This window comes from Amphiura filiformis, chromosome 7 (genome assembly GCF_039555335.1).
Source record: "Amphiura filiformis chromosome 7, Afil_fr2py, whole genome shotgun sequence".
In the NCBI taxonomy this organism is placed as follows: domain Eukaryota; kingdom Metazoa; phylum Echinodermata; class Ophiuroidea; order Amphilepidida; family Amphiuridae; genus Amphiura; species Amphiura filiformis.
Window position 1 is genome coordinate 59976153 of NC_092634.1, and position 21589 is coordinate 59997741.

Here is a 21589-nt window from a genome sequence, read left to right on the forward strand (position 1 = left end):
AATGATTTGCACCAAGTTTTCAAAAATGTTTTTGGAATGTTATTAAAACGTTTTTATACCTTTTATATAACCCGACATTTAAATGTTTTCTGTAAAACATTTGTGTTTGCTGTGCAGTAAATTACGAACAAATGTTTGTTCATGTTATAAAAACGTTTTATACCATTAATGTACCCTTTATATAACCCGACATTTAAACGTTTTCTGACAACCTTTTATAACCTTTTGCGAATGATGTCGAAAACGTTTTGTCTTTGCTGGGTAATTAGTGATTTCATGATTGGTCAGTGGTTGTGTTGGTCAACTATAATTAATTGGTGTTGGTTTAAGGATTAGATGTGCAAAGGTCATGGTCCTGTTGCTACTGCAATCACTATGGACCACAATGGCCTCATTCCAGTGGCATATTATCAATCATTAATTAAACAGTCATAGTGCAAAATTTGACCTCAAGTTGCAGAGTATGAGTTTTTGTACTCACATTTTCAAAGGTCATTCAAATGTATTGGGGTTAACGAACTGTGCCCTGATAGATGAGCATGTTGTAGATTCTAGTGAATATCATGAATATGGCATGTTCACACTGTAAACAACTAGTTCATGCGCAAACATGTTCAAAACATACATAATTAGAATGGTCAAATGTCACCGTCTATCGGGTTCTAAGACAGACGGTGAACTGGTTGAAGGTATACAAAGGTCCCGGTTTATTTGGTGTTTTTATAAGTCCATTAATTTTGTATTTTAAACAAAGAATATAGGGGCCTACGCACACCATTTTATCCCGTGCATATCAGAAAACAATAATAAAATAAAATCCAAGCATATTGTGGTTTTATTTCTGAGCTGGGCATAATTTTAGCAAAACAATTGCGGATTAAATCCAAGAGTGAAATTAGAAGCTTTTCACAAAGTCATGCCTATATGGTGCCCCTCCGTAGAGGGCGCCCCAAAAACGAGGCAGCGTATGAAATATGAAATAAAAATTAAAGGAGTTCAGTCTATAGCATACAGCAAGATAATGTAAGAGAGTAAAATGTAAACCTGTATTTTAGCTAGAGTATCTCGAGCTAGTCTATAGAGAGCTCCCAATAATAACCTTCGTACTACCACGCTTATTGATTAAGTAATTTCATTTAGCACCAACGCACTGAATGGTCTATTGTTCTATTGTGTCCGATTTGAGCGCTGACATATTGGAAAATATTGCCAATCAATATTCATGAGTGTACATTCAACCATAGAGCAATTCCCGGAGAGGGCTCAACTCATTAGCATGAGGCGCATTGATATGTAAATAGCGTATTGTTATTCAAATTTGTGCCCTGATGTATTGCGGGCGGTAGTCATGTTATGCAGACGGGGCCTGCATCCATGCCAAATTGATAAGTGAATACGTATAATCACCTTTCTTTATTAACTATAAGCTGGTATATTTCGTATACCGTTTCGTTATAAAAGAAAGGCCAAATATTTAAAAAGGTATCAAGTGTATAGGGGCCTACACTTTGAGATTTACATGCCTTTTATCGTCTGAAGTGCGGAGCTCCAGCGACTGAAACTACAGCTAAAGCCAGTTGGTGGCAACGCGTGGCCACTCCCGGCTGCATCATAGAATCCTATCCCAATAATATGGAATTGTATCGAATACATTAGAAGCAAACACGGTTCGTCTGCATTTAAAAGACATGTTAATTCACAATGATATATAATTGAGTGTACACAGTGTCATCCAGCTATGTCAAAGCAACAATGGATCTTAAAATGTTCAAGGACATTGATTTATTCGATTTCCGGAATACGCAGACTGTGACCAATCAGAAGTTGGTTCATTTTGGTGTTGTGTAGGCCTATTAATAGCTGAAATGGCACTATGATGTGAAATTCTTTACATACATTTAAAATACTTATTCACTCCGGAAGCCAAGTACCAATATGTCTGATAATTGCAGATTGATAATTATTATCACGCAAGGAAACGAATAGAAACACACATTCAAAATGGCGCCAAAATGGAAGGTCAGATGTGATGTCAAATATTTTCTATACTTCAAATTCTACATGTATTTCATACCTTACACCTGTCACGCATTTTCTTCGCATTACTGACAGCAAGTCCTTATTTCGACACTACTATTGCAAACAGTCATTTCCAAATTAATTTAGTAGACTTTCTTTGAAAAACATATCACGATGCCTGATGGGAAATGCCTGTCCGCCATTTCATTAAATCGGATCGTTTTCGAGTGTTTTGTGCCCAGATGTATTGGGGGCGCGCTATACTCTCATTGAACATACAAAGTTCGTAAAACTAACGGCGTCAGTATTTGCCAACTTGATCATGGGGTCGAATATGAATTATTCATAATGGTTCATAACGGATCGATAACTGGCCTCATTTTCTAGATAGCAAACCAACGGGATTTGTCATTCGTTTGCGTGCTTGATAGAACAACCGTGAATTTAGTGTCACCCCCTTGATTCAACGTCCAATTTTTGAAATTGGGTGACTTGTGCTTGGCAGGTGTAAAATACATCTGACTGGGCGTTTTCAATACGTAACGCATAAAGGCATTGACATCATCGAATGGCTGCCTATAGTGCTGTTAGTGTTAGGCCTATGTGTGCATGTGTGTGTGTGTGGGGGGGGGGGCTGTGTTTAGTTTCTATAATAATTATTATAAGGACATTTATTTGTCATTCCTTTCATTTCCTTTCTCTTGACTCCTTCTTTCCTTGCTAAAGTACCACTCCCTCTTTTAATCTTATCTCCTTCCTTCCCATCCCCTCTTTTTGTCCCCTCTCATTCCTATCACTATGACCTTTCTATTTATTTACTTCTATTTATTTATTTCTCTTCATTTCTTCCTCTTTCTCTCTTCCTCCAGTCCCCCTCCCATTCTTCATATCCCCTCCTCCACCTCTTCCTCCCTCATCCCCTCCCAAGACCTCTCACAGAAGAGCTACCCCCTTCAGTACGCTACTGTTTATGACATTTTCCTTCTTAAAATAAAATAAAATGTCTATTTGTGAAACAACTTTTATATAGGCCTATACCGGTATACTTATTATATGTTATATGTATACGTAGCTATTACCATTATACAGTACTATAGACATGCAGACACGGCAGCCTTGATGTGTACTCATTCAGCAAGCGCATTCAATTTATTTAAATGAAGCTCCTAAAGTCAGTGGGGTGACAACGAACTGCACATCAGCGGCTAATGTGTGCCTTTTGTGCTTACGGCTACTCAATCACACCCTTGGGTTTATTGGTAACAATAGGTACTTTTCGTTCCAATAGGCGCTTTCACGCGACTTTCGTTTGATCACTTATTGACAGTAACCTGCTAGGTAAAGCGTTAATACACTGTCGGGTCAGCTTACCGATTTAATGGCGGAAGCCCTTTGTCCCAAACAAAAGGTACCTTTCGATGAATAGCTTGTCAGATTTCAAATCGGCACAAGTGAAAATGCGTTACATAATCTATTGCTTCTCCATCTTTAATAGCTCCATGTTTAGCACTGTTATCATTTATTTTGGTAGTGTCTGCCACGCTGTCTTGTGACGGGCACTGTAACGATCAATATGTGTATGACTCGCAACTCAACGAGTGTAGATGTGATCCTTCGTGTGGTACCAGCTGCTGTGATGATTACACAGAAAAGTGTGGCAGTGGTTGAATATGTAAGTACATTGATATGGCAAGCTGGATGTACAATAATTCGAACAAGTATTTGTGTTTATAAGACAGGTTCATGTACTTTGATTTAATATTCATATCTAGCCTACTCTGCACTTATTTGTCAATAAATAAGTGACATGAGGCTTTAATAATGATACCCGTGTCTTGACTCTGGAAAACAATTTTTTTTAAACCTCATTTTGCATTTAGTTTTTTAAGCCACCTCCCGGAGCCACCTGCAGGATCTCATTTTGCATTTAGGTTAGGTGGAAACAAATTTGAAACAAATTTGGCTATAGCTACGAAGAAAATTGTATGCAAGAAGCCTTATCACTCAAGTAAACAAATTACACAGCCATTTGATCTTGCCAGCTTTTGCCAGGGATATTTATCTCATAGCCCTGCTTTTATGAACACCAATTATTATTTTGTATTAAACAGAAAAAAATATTATACAGGTTTATACACACATTGCTGGGTTATTACAAGAGTCAATAAACATTCAATTAACTATAGATAATGGACTTAAGTTTTGTGCAATGTAGTTATATTGAACTTTTTCTGAGTTAATCGCCTGCTGCATAGTTTTCTATACAGATGATATAGGCCTAATCACAAAGTAAACATTCAGTATATGACCATGACCTGCTAGTTTTGATTAACCAATCAGTTATGTGTATTGTCAGCATATGTGATGGCTATAAGCCAATTGCAAACATGTTTATAAAAAAGGCTAAAAAATTCTTACACTGAACAGTCTCTTTGCTAAATAGTTCTTGTCATGTGGGGCAGGATTAGATAAAGGCATACAAACTAGGGTATGAGATATTAGGAATTATTTCCTAGCCTCTTAACCACACTGGTGGGCTACAATAGCTAATCAAGACACAGGATATAGACCCCCTCCCCCACTACTTGTTCCGCAGCTCCAAAAGAGTACCGGTACGCCGTCAGTTCCCAAAGACAAACCACCTCAAAATTCCGAGGGAAAATACACACCAAAAATTTATTACGTGCCCCCTCACCGGGGAGCAGCGAGCTATAGCTTTTAACACCTTTTTAAAATTTTAGCAAAATTTTTGGTTTGTCTTCATCGCAATTTTTGTGTCATAGCACCATGAGCATCCTGGCGCTTCATAAGTTTTCATTATTATTATTATTATTATTATTATTATTATTATTATTATTATTATTATTATTAGTAGTTATTATTATTGTTATTATTATTATATTTAAATTCATAGCTTGGTCTGCGATGACGTGGCCCCGGGGACGTGGCACGGTGGAACCACGGACAGCTTAAGGTGGAGCGACAACTCGCTTTGCCTTTTATTCTTAAAGTCTTAAAGTAAAACAATTATTATATTATTCAATATACCCACTGACTGTAAGTATTGCAACATTCTCAAAGTAGAGGTTTTCAGTTAAAATGAGAAGCGTTGACCGGGAAAAAACACAGAGGGAGGAAAGAGCACCAAAGATTACGAGACTGAAAATCGAAAAGACTCAAATCTAAAACTGCAGTTCATGTTGTTCATGTGATCAAAAGAACAACGTTGTTAACCACGTCATGAACAACATGAACAATAAAAGCATGTCCATCGTTCATGACGTTAATATATAGCTTTGATCCTTTTCGGCGCTTTGATTGGGGAGCTCACATTAAACGCTATGAATATGGTATTTGTTGTTGTAGCTTATTAAATTTGTTATAGTCGGGTGCCCTCATACTAATTTGCAGATTTTCAGTTTTTTAGTATCGTGATCTTTGTAAGACTCGTGCCTTCTTTCCATGTAGTTTCCTACCACTTCTGTGTGACTCTCTGCCGTCACCCAAACCTGGATACCTTACCCAAACCGAATAAACCACTTGACTTTAATACCGAAGCCTTTTGGATATTCTTTGTTGGACAGATATTTTTAGTCCTGCACCTCATACAAGACGATTTGGCTTCTGACACGTTATGATACCTGTCTATTGTTATCAAGTTGAATATCCTTTATCCCTTTGACTATATGAGACCTGCCACTATGAAATGAGCGTAAAGTCGCAAGTTAGTAGTTTCGAAACAACCCCAGGGCTACGGCGTTGGTGGTTTGTCTTCTGGCTTGAACATGTACGCGGCAAACAAAGAACCCCGCCGCAGCAGCCAGGGTATCTCGAAACTACCAACGTGCGACATTACGCTCATTTCATGGCAGCAGGATATAGGATAATCTTAGCTGTAGTGTTTCATAGGAAGAACCTTGACATCTAAAGCTCAATGTCAGAGTCGGATAGCATGAGCCATATTTTTGTCAGTTTTAGCCATTCTTAATATTTAATAATACATTGATCTTATAGGAAAAATAAGTCGAGGAAGTCAATAATTACATTTAAATTTCAATATAGGTCTTGCGGTTTTTGAGCTAAAGCCAATAAAATATCGAAACGAAATGTTTGTGCATTTCCCCCATCCCGAGACAAGCATACACTGGGCCGATATAACACACTTGGGATCTATTTTATAGAACCCATTATATACCATTCCTATTGTGTGTCAGCTTTATTTGTCTCAATATTAAGTCATACACCGCTAGGGCATGCTCCCCTCTGACGCGTCTTCAACAGGAAACCTCTATTTCGGCGATATTACGGTCAGTGTGTTTAGTAAACGGGATAGGATTATATATACGCGGTGTATCTCAAAAATATTATATAATCCAAGAAAAATAGTACAAACGCAAGAGCTCTCTTTAGTTACCTCCCTGTAATGTCAGTAGAACCCAAAATAATTACTTTTCATGCCATCTCATTTAAGCACGTAGGCAAGATATACAGTAAGGGCCTAGACATTCTAGTTGGTCCATTTTTCCCTATACTTAGCGTGATGTGAGCGCTATGGCTCAATGTATAGAAATGTACCAGAGGAACTTGGGCATGCCCGAGTAAATTGAATGTCACGTTAAGAAAAAACCTCTAATTCACACAGAAAAAAATACCTTGGCCAACATAATACTACACACCACCAATGAAAAAATATTTTCGATATTTTCTTATAGTCGACAAAAATAACCACAATTGTGACATTTTTTGAGATACACCCTGTAGTAATCCCTGGTGATGGGTAAAAAGATAATAATTTGTAAGTTTTGTCACTTATGATAAAGGGAGCAGTCAATACTACGATATATAATATGTGCCACTCTCAGGGCCCCTAATTGCTGTCACCCAAAGACCTCTAAGGGGACTGACATTGTCTTCGGAAGGGGGGGGGGGGTCATGAATATGTAGGTTACCGAAGTCAAATTTTATAACCCCTCTAGTACAGGCTGAAATTGGTTTCTGACCCCCTATCACGGGTTGAATTTTCATGACACCCACCCCCTTTCCTCACATATCAAATAATTCCCCTCTTTTGATTTTAGAAATAAGTGATGCTTTTATTTTCATACCATTTCATTCACACAAAGGCTCAAATGTTTAAGTCTGAGATTATGTTGTAGGTGTACTGTTTCTGCTCCTAACTTGTTTTACCGTAAATTTACACCCCGGGCGTGACACATAACATGATCACTTTGCAAGTATATTCCCTCGCCTAGAAAATCCGAAAGATGTTCCGTTAGGTATACACGTATTACGTACGTGCACAAAGTTATGTTAAGGGCGATAAAATTTAAGTTTCGCGCCTTGGTAAATTGAATCAATCTCAACCAAGCCCAAATTGTTCTCAGTATGAATGTCACAGGTGTAGGTGTATTCGCACCACAGTGATTATTATTACAGTATCTTTAGTATCTTACAGTATCTTTTTGTCATAATTTGGCATAAGATAAACCGTTTTGGAATAATGGTTATTTATTAAGGGGGGGAGGGGGTAATTACTTTTTGGTATGTGTTTATATCGTTAATATAAATAGGCCTATTTAATGCCACACATCGTTCGGATATTTTTAGGCGGGGAGTATATTTCTGACTGCTCCCCGGCACTTAATTGTTATTGGTGTAGGTTATATCGCTTAATTAAAGAGTAGAACTTTAATAATAATTATAAGACCATCGTTTGCGCATTGTACGCGTGACAGAGAAATGACGACCAATCAGTGGTGCAATATATTTGAAGAGCTTTGTTTCAAAACCACTTACATCCACCTGCCCAATTTTGAGAACACATCAACAAATCGTCAAAATAATCATTGATATAAGGTGTTTTTCAGCAAAAGCAGTTTTTTTGGGGATGATCATCCTACTCAATCATCCCGCCAAAAACTGCTTTTTTGCAAACCCCCATATATCAGTGATTTGTTTGATGATTTTTTGACGTGTTCTCAAAAATGGGGACGTGGATGTAACGGGTTTTGAAACAAAGCTCTTCATTTGTATGACATTACAGCCTGTCTCAAAAAAATTGTGCAAGTGAAAAGCGCCCTCTTTGGCAATTAGAAAATACCGTTGTGACATAATGCTTACATCAACATTACGGGCGCAGTCTTAGCTCTCAAATGCCGTTTGTTCTGTTCAATTTGCTTGTTCCAATTTCGAGATATGTTTATTTAACAACGAAAGGGTAAAATCACAATTGTGCCACTTTTACTAGGGAAGAGAGCTGTAGGCTACATGTAAATCAATGATAGCTGATGTTGATGCGTCTAATGCACTCCCCCTTTCGGGGCGCACGCATTAGACGCATCAACATCAGAACGCGTGCATTATTTTGTCTAATATCTCTCCCAACAAGTAATACGCGTTCATTAACCTATGACATGTATAAGTGGGCAATATTTGTTTGTCTTTTAACATGTCTTAAGTGACTAAGAGAACAGTATTTACCATGATAAAATCATTGACATGCACATGCAGAACAGCAGAATGTGAAATCCATTTTTACAGCAGAATGTGAAATATTTATTTATCTTTTAATCTCTTTTAAGTGGAAAAAGAGAATCATCATTCCGCATCATGATAAAACAGTAAAAACAGTCATACATTTTTTGAATTGTGTAATTGATGCATTCTTTTGATTTCACGAAAGATTCTTGATAAACTTGATGCTATCACTGTTACATCTAAAGCCCTCTTCCCTAGTAAAAGTGGCACAATTGTGATTTTACCCTTTCGTCTTTAACTAAACATATCTCGAGATTAAAATAAGCAAATTGAACAGAACAAACGGCATTTGAGAGCTACGACTACGCCCTTGACGTTCATGTAAGCATTATTTCACAACGGTATTTTCTAATTGCCAGAGAGGGCGCTTTTCACTTGCACAATTTTTTTTGAGACAGGCTGTAGATATGATTTAATAGCCTTTTTGAAGTATGGCGGGCACAAAAGGAGAGGGCGTACTTTGGTTTGGGTAATCTTTTGTATGCTTCTCAGCTTACAAGGTGGAGGCAGTGGCGTAGCTGCCGGGGGGGGCAGGGGGGCAATTGCCCCCCTGGCAAAATTTGCCTATTTGGGCCCCCGCCCCCCTAGTGCAAGGAAAAAAGAGGAAAAGGATGGGGGAGAGAGGAAAAAAGAGAGGAGAGAAGGGAGAGAGGGAGAGGAGGAAGAGAGATGGAGAATCCATACGATATGCAATACCATACGATTATTATCAATAAGCCTGGCAAAATTGTCTATTTGGGCCCCCCCCCCCCCCCCCAAGTGCAGGGAAATTTGGTGGATTTGGGCCCCCGCCCCATACAGGCTTGCCCCTCTCCCCTGGAAAAAATCCCAGCTACGCCGCTGGGTGGAGGTGGAGCAACAACTCGCTTTGCTTTTTATTCTTAAAGTCTTAATGTAAAACAATTATTATAATTATATTCAATATACCCACTGACTGTAAGTATTGCAACATCCTCAAAGTAGAGGTTTTCAGTTAAATTGAGAAGCGTTGACCGGAAGAAAATCACAGGGGAGAAGGAAAGAGCGCCAAAGATTACGAGACTGAAAATCGAAAAGACTCAAATCTAAAACTGCAATGACAGGGTCATGTGATCAAAGGAACAAGTTTGTTAACCACGTCAAAATAGAACCCATTATATACCATTCCTATTGTGTGTCAGCTTTATTTGTCTCAATATTGAGTCATACACCACTAGGCCATGCTCACCTCCGACCCGTCTTTAACAGGAAACCTCTATTTTGGCAATATTACGATACGGTCAGTGTGTTTAGTAAACAGGATAGGATTATATACGTGGTGTATCTTAAAAATGTTATATCAATCCAAAGAAAAAATAGTAAAAATACAAAAGCTCTCATTGTTTACCCCACTGTAATGTCAGTAGAAATGCATTTCATTTAAGCACGTAGGCCTAGTTTCAAAGATTATGCAGTAAGGGCCGAGAAATTCTAGTTGGTCCACTTTTCCCTATACTTAGCGTGGTGTGAGCGCTATGAATCAAAGTATAAAAATGTACCAGAGGAACCTAGGCATGCCCGAGTAAATTGAATGTCACGTTAAGAAAAAAAAGCTCTAAATCACACAGAAAAAACTACCTTGGCCAACATAATACTACACACCACCAATGAAAAAATATTTTCGATATTTCCTTTTTTTCTAATCGACAAAAATAATCACAATTGTGACATGTTTTGAGATACACCCTGTAGTAATCCCTGGTGATGGGTAAAAAGATAATAATTTGTAAGTTTTGTCACTTATTCAGTTTCAGTATGATAAAGGGAGCAGTCAATACTACGATATGTAGGCCTATTATGTGACACTCTCGGGGCCCCTGATTTAGTCCTGCTATCACCCAAAGACCCCCTTTCCGCACACAGCAAATAATTCCCCTCTTTTGACTTTAGAAAATAAGTGATGCTTTTTTAGCATTTCATCACACAAAGACCCAAATGTTCAAGACTGAGATTATGTTGTAGGTATACTGTTTCTGCTCCTAAATTGTTTTACCGTAAGTTTACACCCCGTGCGTGACACATAACATGATCACTATAGTCCTCACCTAGAAAATCCGAAAGATGCGCCGTTCAGTATTTACGTACGTGTACAACATGTACAAGAAATGTCAAGTGTGATAAAATTCAAGTATCGCACCTTGGTAAATGGAATCAATCTCAACCAAGCCCACATTGTTCTCAGTTTGAATGTCACAGGTGTAGGTGTATTCACACCCCAGTGATCATTAATACAGTATCTTTAAGTCGTGTTCACACGGTCAGACTTAAGTCACTTAATACCGGTAATAAGTCGCTTATTACCGGTAATAACACACTTATATCCGACTGTGTGAACACGACTTTAGTATCTTACAGTATCTTTTTGTCATAATTTGGCATAAGATAAACCGTTTTGGAATAATGGTTATTTATTAAGGAGGGGGTAATTACTTTTTGGTATACTTATGTGTTTATATTGTTAACATAGTAGGCCTATTTAATGCCACACATCGTTCGGATATCTTTAGGTGGAGAGTATATTACTGACTGCTCCCCGGCACTTAGTTGTTATTGGTGTAGGTTATATCGCTGAATAAAAAGTAGAACTTTAATTTTAGACCATCGTTTGCGCATTGTACGCGTGACGGAGGACTGACGACCAATCAGTGGCTGAATAGTGCAATACATTTGTATGGCATTAGATGTGATTAGCCTTTTTGCAGTATGGCGGGCACAAAAGGAGAGGGCGTGCTTTGGTTTGGGTAATCTTTTGTATGCTTCTCAGCTGATAAAAGTTTACCCAAATTAAAGTACGTCCTCTCCGTTTGTGCCCGCCATACTTCAAAAGGCTTAATAAGCCTTTTTGAAATATGGCGGGCACAAAAGCAGATTGGTGACACTTGCCGTCATACCAAGCAGCTGGTACACAGCTGTCATTTATCTCTGACGGCTGTATGCGCGCGCATCCTGTTTGGTTGAGGACCCGTGCCTTTAAACTCGTGCCGAATTAGATAAAAGCAGGAAGTTGAATGAATTATGGGAAGGGCGTGTGGAATTACGTCAGAATTCTAGAATATGTATCCCAAGTCTAGACAATAGGCGCCATATTTGAAGGAGAGTGAGAGTTCATAGGGAAGCGTAAATAGTATATTATGTTTAGGTCACTTATGCGGCCTATACACGTTCAATAGAGGTTATCCACTTTACTCATGCGTGACTTCTAACAAAAGGCGCTGGTTCCCGTAGTATTCCTCATTCAAACTAATTCAATGAACGACCTCGGAGTTACCTGCATGACTTTGGCGGGCTATTTTGAAATAGTCATGGTTGCACAATGCAGGTACTTCTTTTGAAAGTCCTAAACAAGGTATAGGAGTCGCTGGTAGGATATGCAGCTTATAGAACACGGATAACCTCTATTTGATCAGGGAAGTGAGACAGATGGAAGCCGGTCAAAGAGTACATCAAAGTGAGTATCAGACTTACCGCGATGCTGAACAAAAGAAGTACAGGTGGGATGGGAACAATTGACAATGATTGAGCCAACGTGTAGCGTGTCGAAAATCAAAGTTCCCGCTTAAAAATCAATAGCAGTACGAAGACATGCGCTAAGTCCCGACAATGGGCTATGTTATATTACCGCAAAGCGTGACTGGTATTATAAACCCAAACAGATTTCATAAAATCCCTAGGCAATGTTCAGAATGCTATCATTTTCATTTATACAATTTTATTAAAGCTAAATAATTATGTGAAAAGCTACCAATTAAATGTATATGTTAAGTTCAGTCTCAGATAGCAGTGACAAAACAGAAAATGAAATGAAATAAAATTTATTTTACGCAGAATATAAAGATAATACCCGACTCTAGAACATTCTCGTCAACAGCAATTTTGGGGTGGCCTGGCCCCACAAATAGATGCGAGATTAATTTTACAATGTAATTTATGTGTCAAATGCGCATATCAATTTATAGCGATAATTGGCGGTTTAAACGTAAATGACTGATTTTCAATATTTTAATTTGTAAAGAAATCTGTAAGCATATGGCCGAATACGATTATTTTTGTTTGATTTCTGTAATTATGGACTATAAATTTAATGTCACTGTTACTTTTTCTCGAATAAAGCGACATATTTGAAAATTAATCAAGAAAAACAAAATTTTTGTCGATAATAATAAACCTGTAAATAAACAAACTGGCAATAGGAGCGGTATATCTGATCCACTTCAAAGGCATGCTGACTACATTGTTAGCACAATAGCTTGGGTCGTACCTTCTATAGAATGTTACGTAAATAATTCAATAGATGTTGGATTGACCACTTTCCATCTGTCTCACTTCCCTGATTTGATTGAGCAATATCAAAGACCCTAGATACAATGTTTAACAGTGTACACTGGACACACGATCGATCATTAATAGTGCACAATAGATTGTGTATATCGAGGGTCTTTGATATTTCCCAATAAAATTGAACGTGTATGGGCCGCATTTAGGCACTCTCTCTCTATATATGTGACGTGTCATGTCAAAATCAGACACTTTTGGGCAGGTTATACATTTTGAGGTTTTTACATATCTTAAATAAAGAGATATTTTGCTCCATAACGCCATTTTCCCCAATGAAATCGGACATTCCTAAGCAAAGATAATGAGTTCGTAAGTTATGGTAATATAAAATTGGAAATTGAGATATCGGCCTTTATTATTGACAATGTTGCGAGTAGGAATTACCTTGAAAAATGTCTCAAAAAATACAAGATGCCAGTTATAATTCCGGTCTGAAACTATCAGACAATATTTTTATCATTAATAACATCACAAAATCGCAACAAACCCAAATTGTGAAAAAATCACCCCGGGCAGATTTTTGGCTATTTCTCCATTTACGATCCTACCCAAAAGTGTCTGCTTTTGACATGACACGTCACATATATTGAACCACAATTGATTGCTGGTCACGCGTTCAAGCTCTTATGAATAATAGACAAAGCTTCCACTCTGGTTCGGTCTTTATTGGTTTAAATTAAAGATTCTAGTAGAATTATGATATGGAACCATTACGTGTCAGGAGCCTGTTTATTTAAATTGTGTGCAGCTTGCAGCTCTTAGGAAACAGACAAAATTTATCGATGAAACTACAGTTTGGTTTTAAAATGTCAATCATACGTTCACGCCCGACATACAAAAGTATACATTTTCCAAAGGATAATAGCCAAGAAAGGAACATAGGTTTTGAATTATATTTTTGAATTCACACTTTAAAAAAATATGTACTCGTTAAAAAGTTATTACACCATATGTGTTATAATAAGATTCTTTAACTATATTTCTTTATAAAAATGTGTATTGTTGTATGTCGTGTATGAAAATTTTTATGTGCAACATCAGAGTATAGGCCTATACGTTATCTTCTAATACTCGGGTACCAAATTATTTGTAACATCAGAGATAAATGTCTTGTTTCCAATATCCGGGGGCCCAATAACTACGTGTAACATCCGTGTTAAATGTCGTTTTTCCCATACCCGGGGCCAATTACGTGCAACATCAGAGAATAATGTAGTTTTCCAATACCCGGGGCCCAATTACGTGTAACATTAGAAATCAATGTTGTTTTTCCAATACCCGGGGCCCAATTACGTGTAACAGAGATTAATGTTGTTTTCCAATACCCGGGGCCCAATTACGTGTAACATCAGAGATTAATGTTGTTTTTCCAATATCCGGGGCCCAATTACGCGTAACATCAGAGATTAATGTTGTTTTTCCAATACCCGGGGCCCAATTACGTGTAACATTAGAAATCAATGTTGTTTTTCCAATACCCGGGGCCCAATTACATGTAACATCAGAGATTAATGTTGTTATTCCAATACCCGGGGCCCAATTACGTGTAACATCAGAGATTAATGTTGTTTTTCCAATACCCGGGGCCCAATTACGCGTAACATCAGAGATTAATGTTGTTTTTCCAATACCCGGGGCCCAATTACGTGTAACATCAGAGATTAATGTTGTTTTTCCAATATCCGGGGCCCAATTACGCGTAACATCAGAGATTAATGTTGTTTTTCCAATACCGGGGCCCAATTACGTGTAACATCAGAGATTAATGTTGTTTTCCAATATCCGGGGCCCAATTACGCGTAACATCAGAGATTAATGTTGTTTTCCAATACCCGGGGCCCAATTACGTGTAACATTAGAAATCAATGTTGTTTTTCCAATACCCGGGGCCCAATTACATGTAACATCAGAGATTAATGTTGTTATTCCAATACCCGGGGCCCAATTACGTGTAACATCAGAGATTAATGTTGTTTTTCCAATACCCGGGTGCCCAATTACGCGTAACATCAGAGATTAATGTTGTTTTTCCAATATCCGGGGCCCAATTACGCGTAACATCAGAGATTAATGTTGTTTTTCCAATACCCGGGGCCCAATTACGTGTAACAGAGATTAATGTTGTTTTTCCAATATCCGGGGCCCAATTACGTGTAACATCAGAGATTAATGTTGTTTTTCCAATACCCGGGGCCCAATTACGTGTAACATCAGAGATTAATGTTGTTTTTCCAATACCCGGGGCCCAATTACGTGTAACATCAGAGAATAATGTTGTTTTTCCAATACCCGGGGCCCAATTACGTGTAACATCAGAGATTAATGTTGTTTTTCCAGGGCCCAATTACGCGTAACATCAGAGATTAATGTTGTTTTTCCAATACCCGGGGCCCAATTACGTGTAACATCAGAGATTAATGTTGTTTTTCCAATACCCGGGGCCCAATTACATGTAACATCAGAGATTAATGTTGTTATTCCAATACCCGGGGCCCAATTACGTGTAACATTAGAGATTAATGTTGTTTTTCCAATACCCGGGTGCCCAATTACGCGTAACATCAGAGATTAATGTTGTTTTCCAATACCCGGGGCCCAATTACGTGTAACATCAGAGATTAATGTTGTTTTTCCAATACCCGGGGCCCAATTACGTGTAACATCAGAGATTAATGTTGTTTTTCCAATACCCGGGGCCCAATTACGTGTAACATCAGAGAATAATGTTGTTTTCCAATACCCGGGGCCCAATTACGTGTAACATCAGAGATTAATGTTGTTTTTCCAGGGCCCAATTACGCGTAACATCAGAGATTAATGTTGTTTTTCCAATACCCGGGGCCCAATTACGTGTAACATCAGAGATTAATGTTGTTTTTCCAATACCCGGGGCCCAATTACATGTAACATCAGAGATTAATGTTGTTATTCCAATACCCAGGGCCCAATTACGTGTAACATTAGAGATTAATGTTGTTTTTCCAATACCCGGGTGCCCAATTACGCGTAACATCAGAGATTAATGTTGTTTTTCCAATACCCGGGGCCCAATTACGTGTAACATCAGAGATTAATGTTGTTTTTCCAATACCCGGGGCCCAATTACGTGTAACATCAGAGATTAATGTTGTTTTCCAATACCTGGGGCCCAATTACGTGTAACATCAGAGATTAATGTTGTTATTCCAATACCCGGGGCCCAATTACGTGTAACATTAGAGAACAATGTTGTTTTTCCAATACCTGGGGCCCAATTACGTGTAACATCAGAGATTAATGTTGTTATTCCAATATCCGGGGCCCAATTACGTGTAACATTAGAGAATAATGTTGTTTTTCCAATACCCGGGTGCCCAATTACATGTAACATCAGAGATTCATGTTGTTTTTCCAATACCTGGGTGCCCAATTACGTGTAACATTAAAGATTAATCATACTGCAGTTACTGTCCGTTTTCCTATACACAATACACAGTGCTCTCACCATTGACGCGTGACCTCTACAAATGATGTATGTTGGAAGAATGGACACTTGCCTAGTTAACATCACTGTGTGAAAAATAACCAGCCGATATTTAATTTATTCTCTAAACTTCTAGCAAATATGTTTCTCTAACATGACCTAAAATTACAGCTAGGTTAGATGTTCAGAAGGGGTCGCACTTTCGTAGAATATGAGTGAGGGCAAAGCATAGCTAGCTCACCGCTCCGTTCTGAAGGATGCCACAAAAAAAAACGGTACAAGCTACATTTAAACTATTCTAAATAGGTTCTAGAAAATATAGTTTTGTAACATGTCCTAAATTTTTAGCTAATTTAGATGTTTGGAGAGGGTCGCCCTTTTGTGTTTTAGGAAGGATATGTAAACGACAGATAACACCAAAAATATGAAGAAATTATTACCAAACCGTGTTAAGTCAACAATCATTATGTTGCTCATTTTGAAGAATGCTGGTTAACAAAAAGCAGGTCTTTGTCTCATTTCGTGAACAAAGGTACACACACCATTGTTTCCTTTCGTTTCCTTTATAAACGGTTACCCAACTGAAGCTATAATACCAGCTTTATTGCGATGTCGCACATTGAAAACAGACACTTGTGCACAACCAGAGAAGATCTGATTTAATCAGTTGAGCTGCTTCAATGAGTGTTATCTTGGTTTAAAAGCTTTTAATGGGGTTTAAGTCCTGCAAAGGTCGAGATGAATTCTACTGTAGACATGACTGCATCATGTGTTGTTTTTCCAATACTCGGGTGCAAAATTAATTGCAACATCAGAGATTCATGTTGTTTTTCCAATACCTGGGTGCCCAATTACGTGTAACATCAGAGATTCATGTTGTTTTTCCGATACCCGAGTGTCCCATAACTACATGCAACATCAGAGATTAATGTTTTTTTCCAATACCCGGGGCCCAATCACGTGTAACATCAGAGATTAATGTTGTTTTTCCAATACCCGGGGCCCAATTACGTGCAACATCAGAGATTAATGTTGTTTTTCCAATACCCGGGGCCCAATTACATGTAACATCAGAGATCAATGTTGTTTTTCCAATACCCGAGGCCCAATTACATGTAACATCAGAGATTAATGATGTTTTCCAATACCCTGGGCCCAATTACGTGTAACATCAGAAATAAATGTTGTTTTCCCAATACCTAGGGCCCAATCACGTGTAACATCAGAGCTTAATATTGTTTTCCCATGACACGGATACACAATTATGAACAACATCAGATATTAATGTAGTTTTTCCAATACCTGGGTGCCCAATTACGTGTAACATCAGAGATTAATATTATTTTGTAAATTAAATCAAATACTGGAACTAAAATTTGCAACTCACTTTGCTACGTTGCGTCCGAAAACATCGGACTTCGTCAGGCATCTGATTGAAGATGTTGTGATGACGTCAGATGTTGTGACGTCAGACGGCGAGGAATGTCTCGTAACGCCGTATCCCATGCACGTGACAACTGGAAGCGGAGTCCCCCTTTTCTGTTAATGGCGGGCTCCTCCACTCTCTCCCATATGGATTCTCTGACTCCTCGCCCAAACCACTTCTCCTCCTTATCTAAAATAACCGCTTCCTCAGGGTTGAAGAAATGTTCAGTTTTCTTGTTGCAGTGGTTGTAAACCGCGGAGTTTTGGGCTTCGCTGGAGCTAGGGCGCCTGTGTTGATTCAATCGCGCTCTTAGAGATTGTTTTGTCTCGCCTACATAGGAGTCACCACAGTCCGGGGCAGTACAGGTAATGCCATAAACTAGATTGCACTGTTTATCTCTGGGGTGTTTGTCCTTAACATGCACGAGCTTCCCCCGTAGGATGTTGGTAGGTTTGAAGCACGTAGTAATGCCGAAGGACTTGAAAGAGTTCTTAAGCCTTTCAGATAATCCAGCGATATATGGGATGGTTACCTGTGTGCGATTGTCATGGTTTACCTCTCCTATGGTGGATTTAGTGGAGTCTTTGGTTTTGTTCGCTTTGGTAAACGCCCAACCGGAGTATCCACAATTTCCAAGGGCTTTCTGTAAGTGATCTTTTTCCTCCGGAATGTCCTCAGAATTGCTTATGACAGTGTCCGCACGGTATTGGAGGGTTCTGATCACGCCTAATTTGTGGATCAGCGGATGGCGTGATTGTAAATAGTGATCGGTATGCGTGGGCTTTCTATAAACCGTTGAGTTGAGGGTACCGTCACTGTTCAATTGAACCAAGCAGTCCAGAAAAGCTAACTTATTGTCCACACATTCCTCCTGAGTGAATTTGATGTTCGGGTCAACTTGATTAATGAAATTAAAGAAGGACTCCGACTCGCTTTTGTCTATGATGATGAATGTGTCGTCAACAAAACGAAGCCACAATTTGGGCGGTTTACCGGGGTAACTACTCAGCACGTGTTGTTCAAATTTCTCCATGTAGAGATTAACCACAATTGGAGAAACAGCTGAGCCCATCGCGCACCCATATTGTTGGATATAATACTTATTGTCGTACGAGAAATAAGTTGTTTTGAGGCAGATGGTGACAAGTTCAACAATTTGTTCAACGGTTAAATCTGTGCGTTCACTCAAAGTGGTATCCTCCGATAAGAAATCCTTTACAACCTTGATGGCGTCGTCCGGTGGAATGGAGGTGAAAAGTGCGCTCACATCGTAAGAAGTAATGATCTCGTTATCGTCCACTGAGGTATCGCGGATTTTCTTTACAAAGTCCTGTGTATTGACAAGATGGTGTGGGGATTTTCCGACAAGCGGTCCTATAATCTTCGCTGCGTGTTTGGCTAAGTTGTACGTAACCGAGCCAATGCTACTAATTATTGGTCTCACTGGTATGGGATCTGGCTTGTGTATCTTAGGCAGGCCATAAAAAGCTGGAACGCTCGGTTCGGTAGGGGGGGGGGGCAGTCTAAATTTGAGACTGAGGTCAACCGCCCCAGCAGTGTGGATTTTGTTGATAAACTCCGACACTTGCTTTCCATAACCGTTGGTAGGGTTATAACCTATGGGTTTATAAGTTTTCTTGTCCTTGAGCAACAGTTGGCACTTGCTATTGTAGTCAGTTTTGTTCAGAACAACAATACACTTGCCCTTATCGGCAGGTACGATAACAATGTTATTGTCCTTGCTCAGCTCATCAAGAGCTTTCTTTTCCTCTTTGGTGATATTAGGAGGTGGGGGTTTGGTGTTACGAAGTGTGTTACTGACCTTGTGACGAAGATTTTCAGCTTTTGATGGGTCTAATTTGGCCTGCTTAATCGCGGTTTCCGTAGCTGTGATGAAATCTGCTGTGGGAATTTTGTTTGGAACAACCGCGTAATTAAGTCCTTTGGCTAGCACAGATACTTCACTATCCTTCAAATTTCTATCCGACAGGTTCCGGACCCATTTCCGTTGGAAGTCAGGGTTATTAGAACTTGATCTCCAATTCTTATCAAGGTCCGCTTGTGATCTTTGTTGCGATGCAGTTTTGTATTTCGCAAATTTTTCAAGATGGCGTCCCTTGGTTACAGCGTGTTGACTCAGCTGTGCAACCCTGTTGAATTCGGCAACCTTGTCGGATTCCGTACCCGGAAGTAAGTTGGACAAACGATCTTCTAAATCCGACTTTTTCTGGTTTAACACATCTATTGTAAAGTTTGTCTGCCTAATTCTCTCGTTTAACAGCTTCCGTTCCTCATTTCTCAGGATGTTATCCGCTCGATGTCCTTGCAAACTCGATTTCAATTTGACACTCCTCGGGGTGATTTTCTCATGCAAACACCGTAGGTTGAAACGCAAATGGTTCCTGAAGTTAGCGATCCTCGCCGTCTGACGTCACAACATCTGACGTCATCACAACATCTTCAATCAGATGCCTGACGAAGTCCGATGTTTTCGGACGCAACGTAGCAAAGTGAGTTGCAAATTTTAGTTCCAGTATTTGATTTAATTTACAAAATAATGTTTTGAACTACTGGATGAATAATCTACACCAAGATATCAGAGATTAATGTTGTTTTTCCATGACATGGATACCCAATTATAAGCAAAATATATTATTAACAATTACTAGTAGTAAGTTTTTTGTGGTTTCGCCGTCGGACAATGTTAGAACTGTCAAGCTTTCGTCAGGAGTAGCTCCGACTTCTTCAGGATAAAGTACCTAAATATGAGACAGCCTACCGATGGAGAAGTTTATCCTTTGGGTGAACGAGCATACTGTGGATGGTACGGTGTGGCTTCATGGCAGTAGGAAACCCGTGTGTTTAAACACACATGAGCCCTCTATATAGGGAACCACAACCATCCCTTTGGTCTGATGCGATGAGTTGGCAGTCTGATGAAACCACTAGTGTAGTGGTGAAACGTCACTAGAACGTGAGTAAATCACTTTCGTTTTTAGTTGGAATTGTTCAAAATTAACAAAATGCACAGTTACAATCAACATTCCTAATTAACTTGTTCAAAGATTTGAGACAAAATAATGTTGTTTTACAAACACCCGGATATCCAATTATCTGTCTAATATCAGAGATAAATGTTATCTTTCCAATACCTGGATGCCCAATTATGCATAACATAAGAGACTTAGTGTTCTTCCAACACTCGGGTGCCCATGGTAATACAATAAAGTTTATCCTATATATTGTGTTGTTTAAGTTGTATTATTCATAAAACATGTGTATAATTATGCCATCTATACATGTAGGTCAGGACCACATTATTTAATACTAAGGGGGCTATCATTTTATTCGAAAGGGGGGTCCCAAAAAGAAAAAGAGGCGGGTCATACAATTGTTGATGACCAAAATGTAGAAGTCACAAGAAGACCACAGATAGTGTGTTTATTTTATTTTAAAAAAATGATTTCAATACAATTTTAGCCTGTTAAGGTGTATCTGTGGTGGGGGTTATAAAATTTTTGTTGCCGAAATAAGGCGTCGCAGTTTTATTGACGCCGACTTTCTGTAAATTTGGGACCCCACCTTCTTCCGAAGAAAATGATAGCCCCCTAATTTCTTGTTCACTGAATTGGGTGGTCTGCTTGTAACACGTAGGCCCTACTACAAAAGTAGAAATTGAAGAAAATTGCGGGCATCGCTGTGGAGCAAATCACAATGGCTTTTACTAACGTTTTAACGCATGCCTGAGGCTACTCACTTATTTATCTATTAGATGGCTGGTTTCTCCTTAG

At 38.9% G+C, this 21589-nt stretch overlaps 1 protein-coding gene across 1 annotated transcript in view; it reads right to left on the bottom strand.

Annotated features, from left to right (window-relative positions):
- The window catches only part of LOC140157981 (uncharacterized), a 48910-nt gene that overhangs the window by 15803 nt on the left and 11518 nt on the right, over positions 1–21589 (bottom strand). Inside the window, exon 2 of the mRNA XM_072181230.1 lies at positions 17935–20163. Within this exon, the coding sequence (XP_072037331.1) occupies positions 17935–20163 (2229 nt within the window). The remainder of the gene's footprint in view (positions 1–17934; positions 20164–21589) is intronic.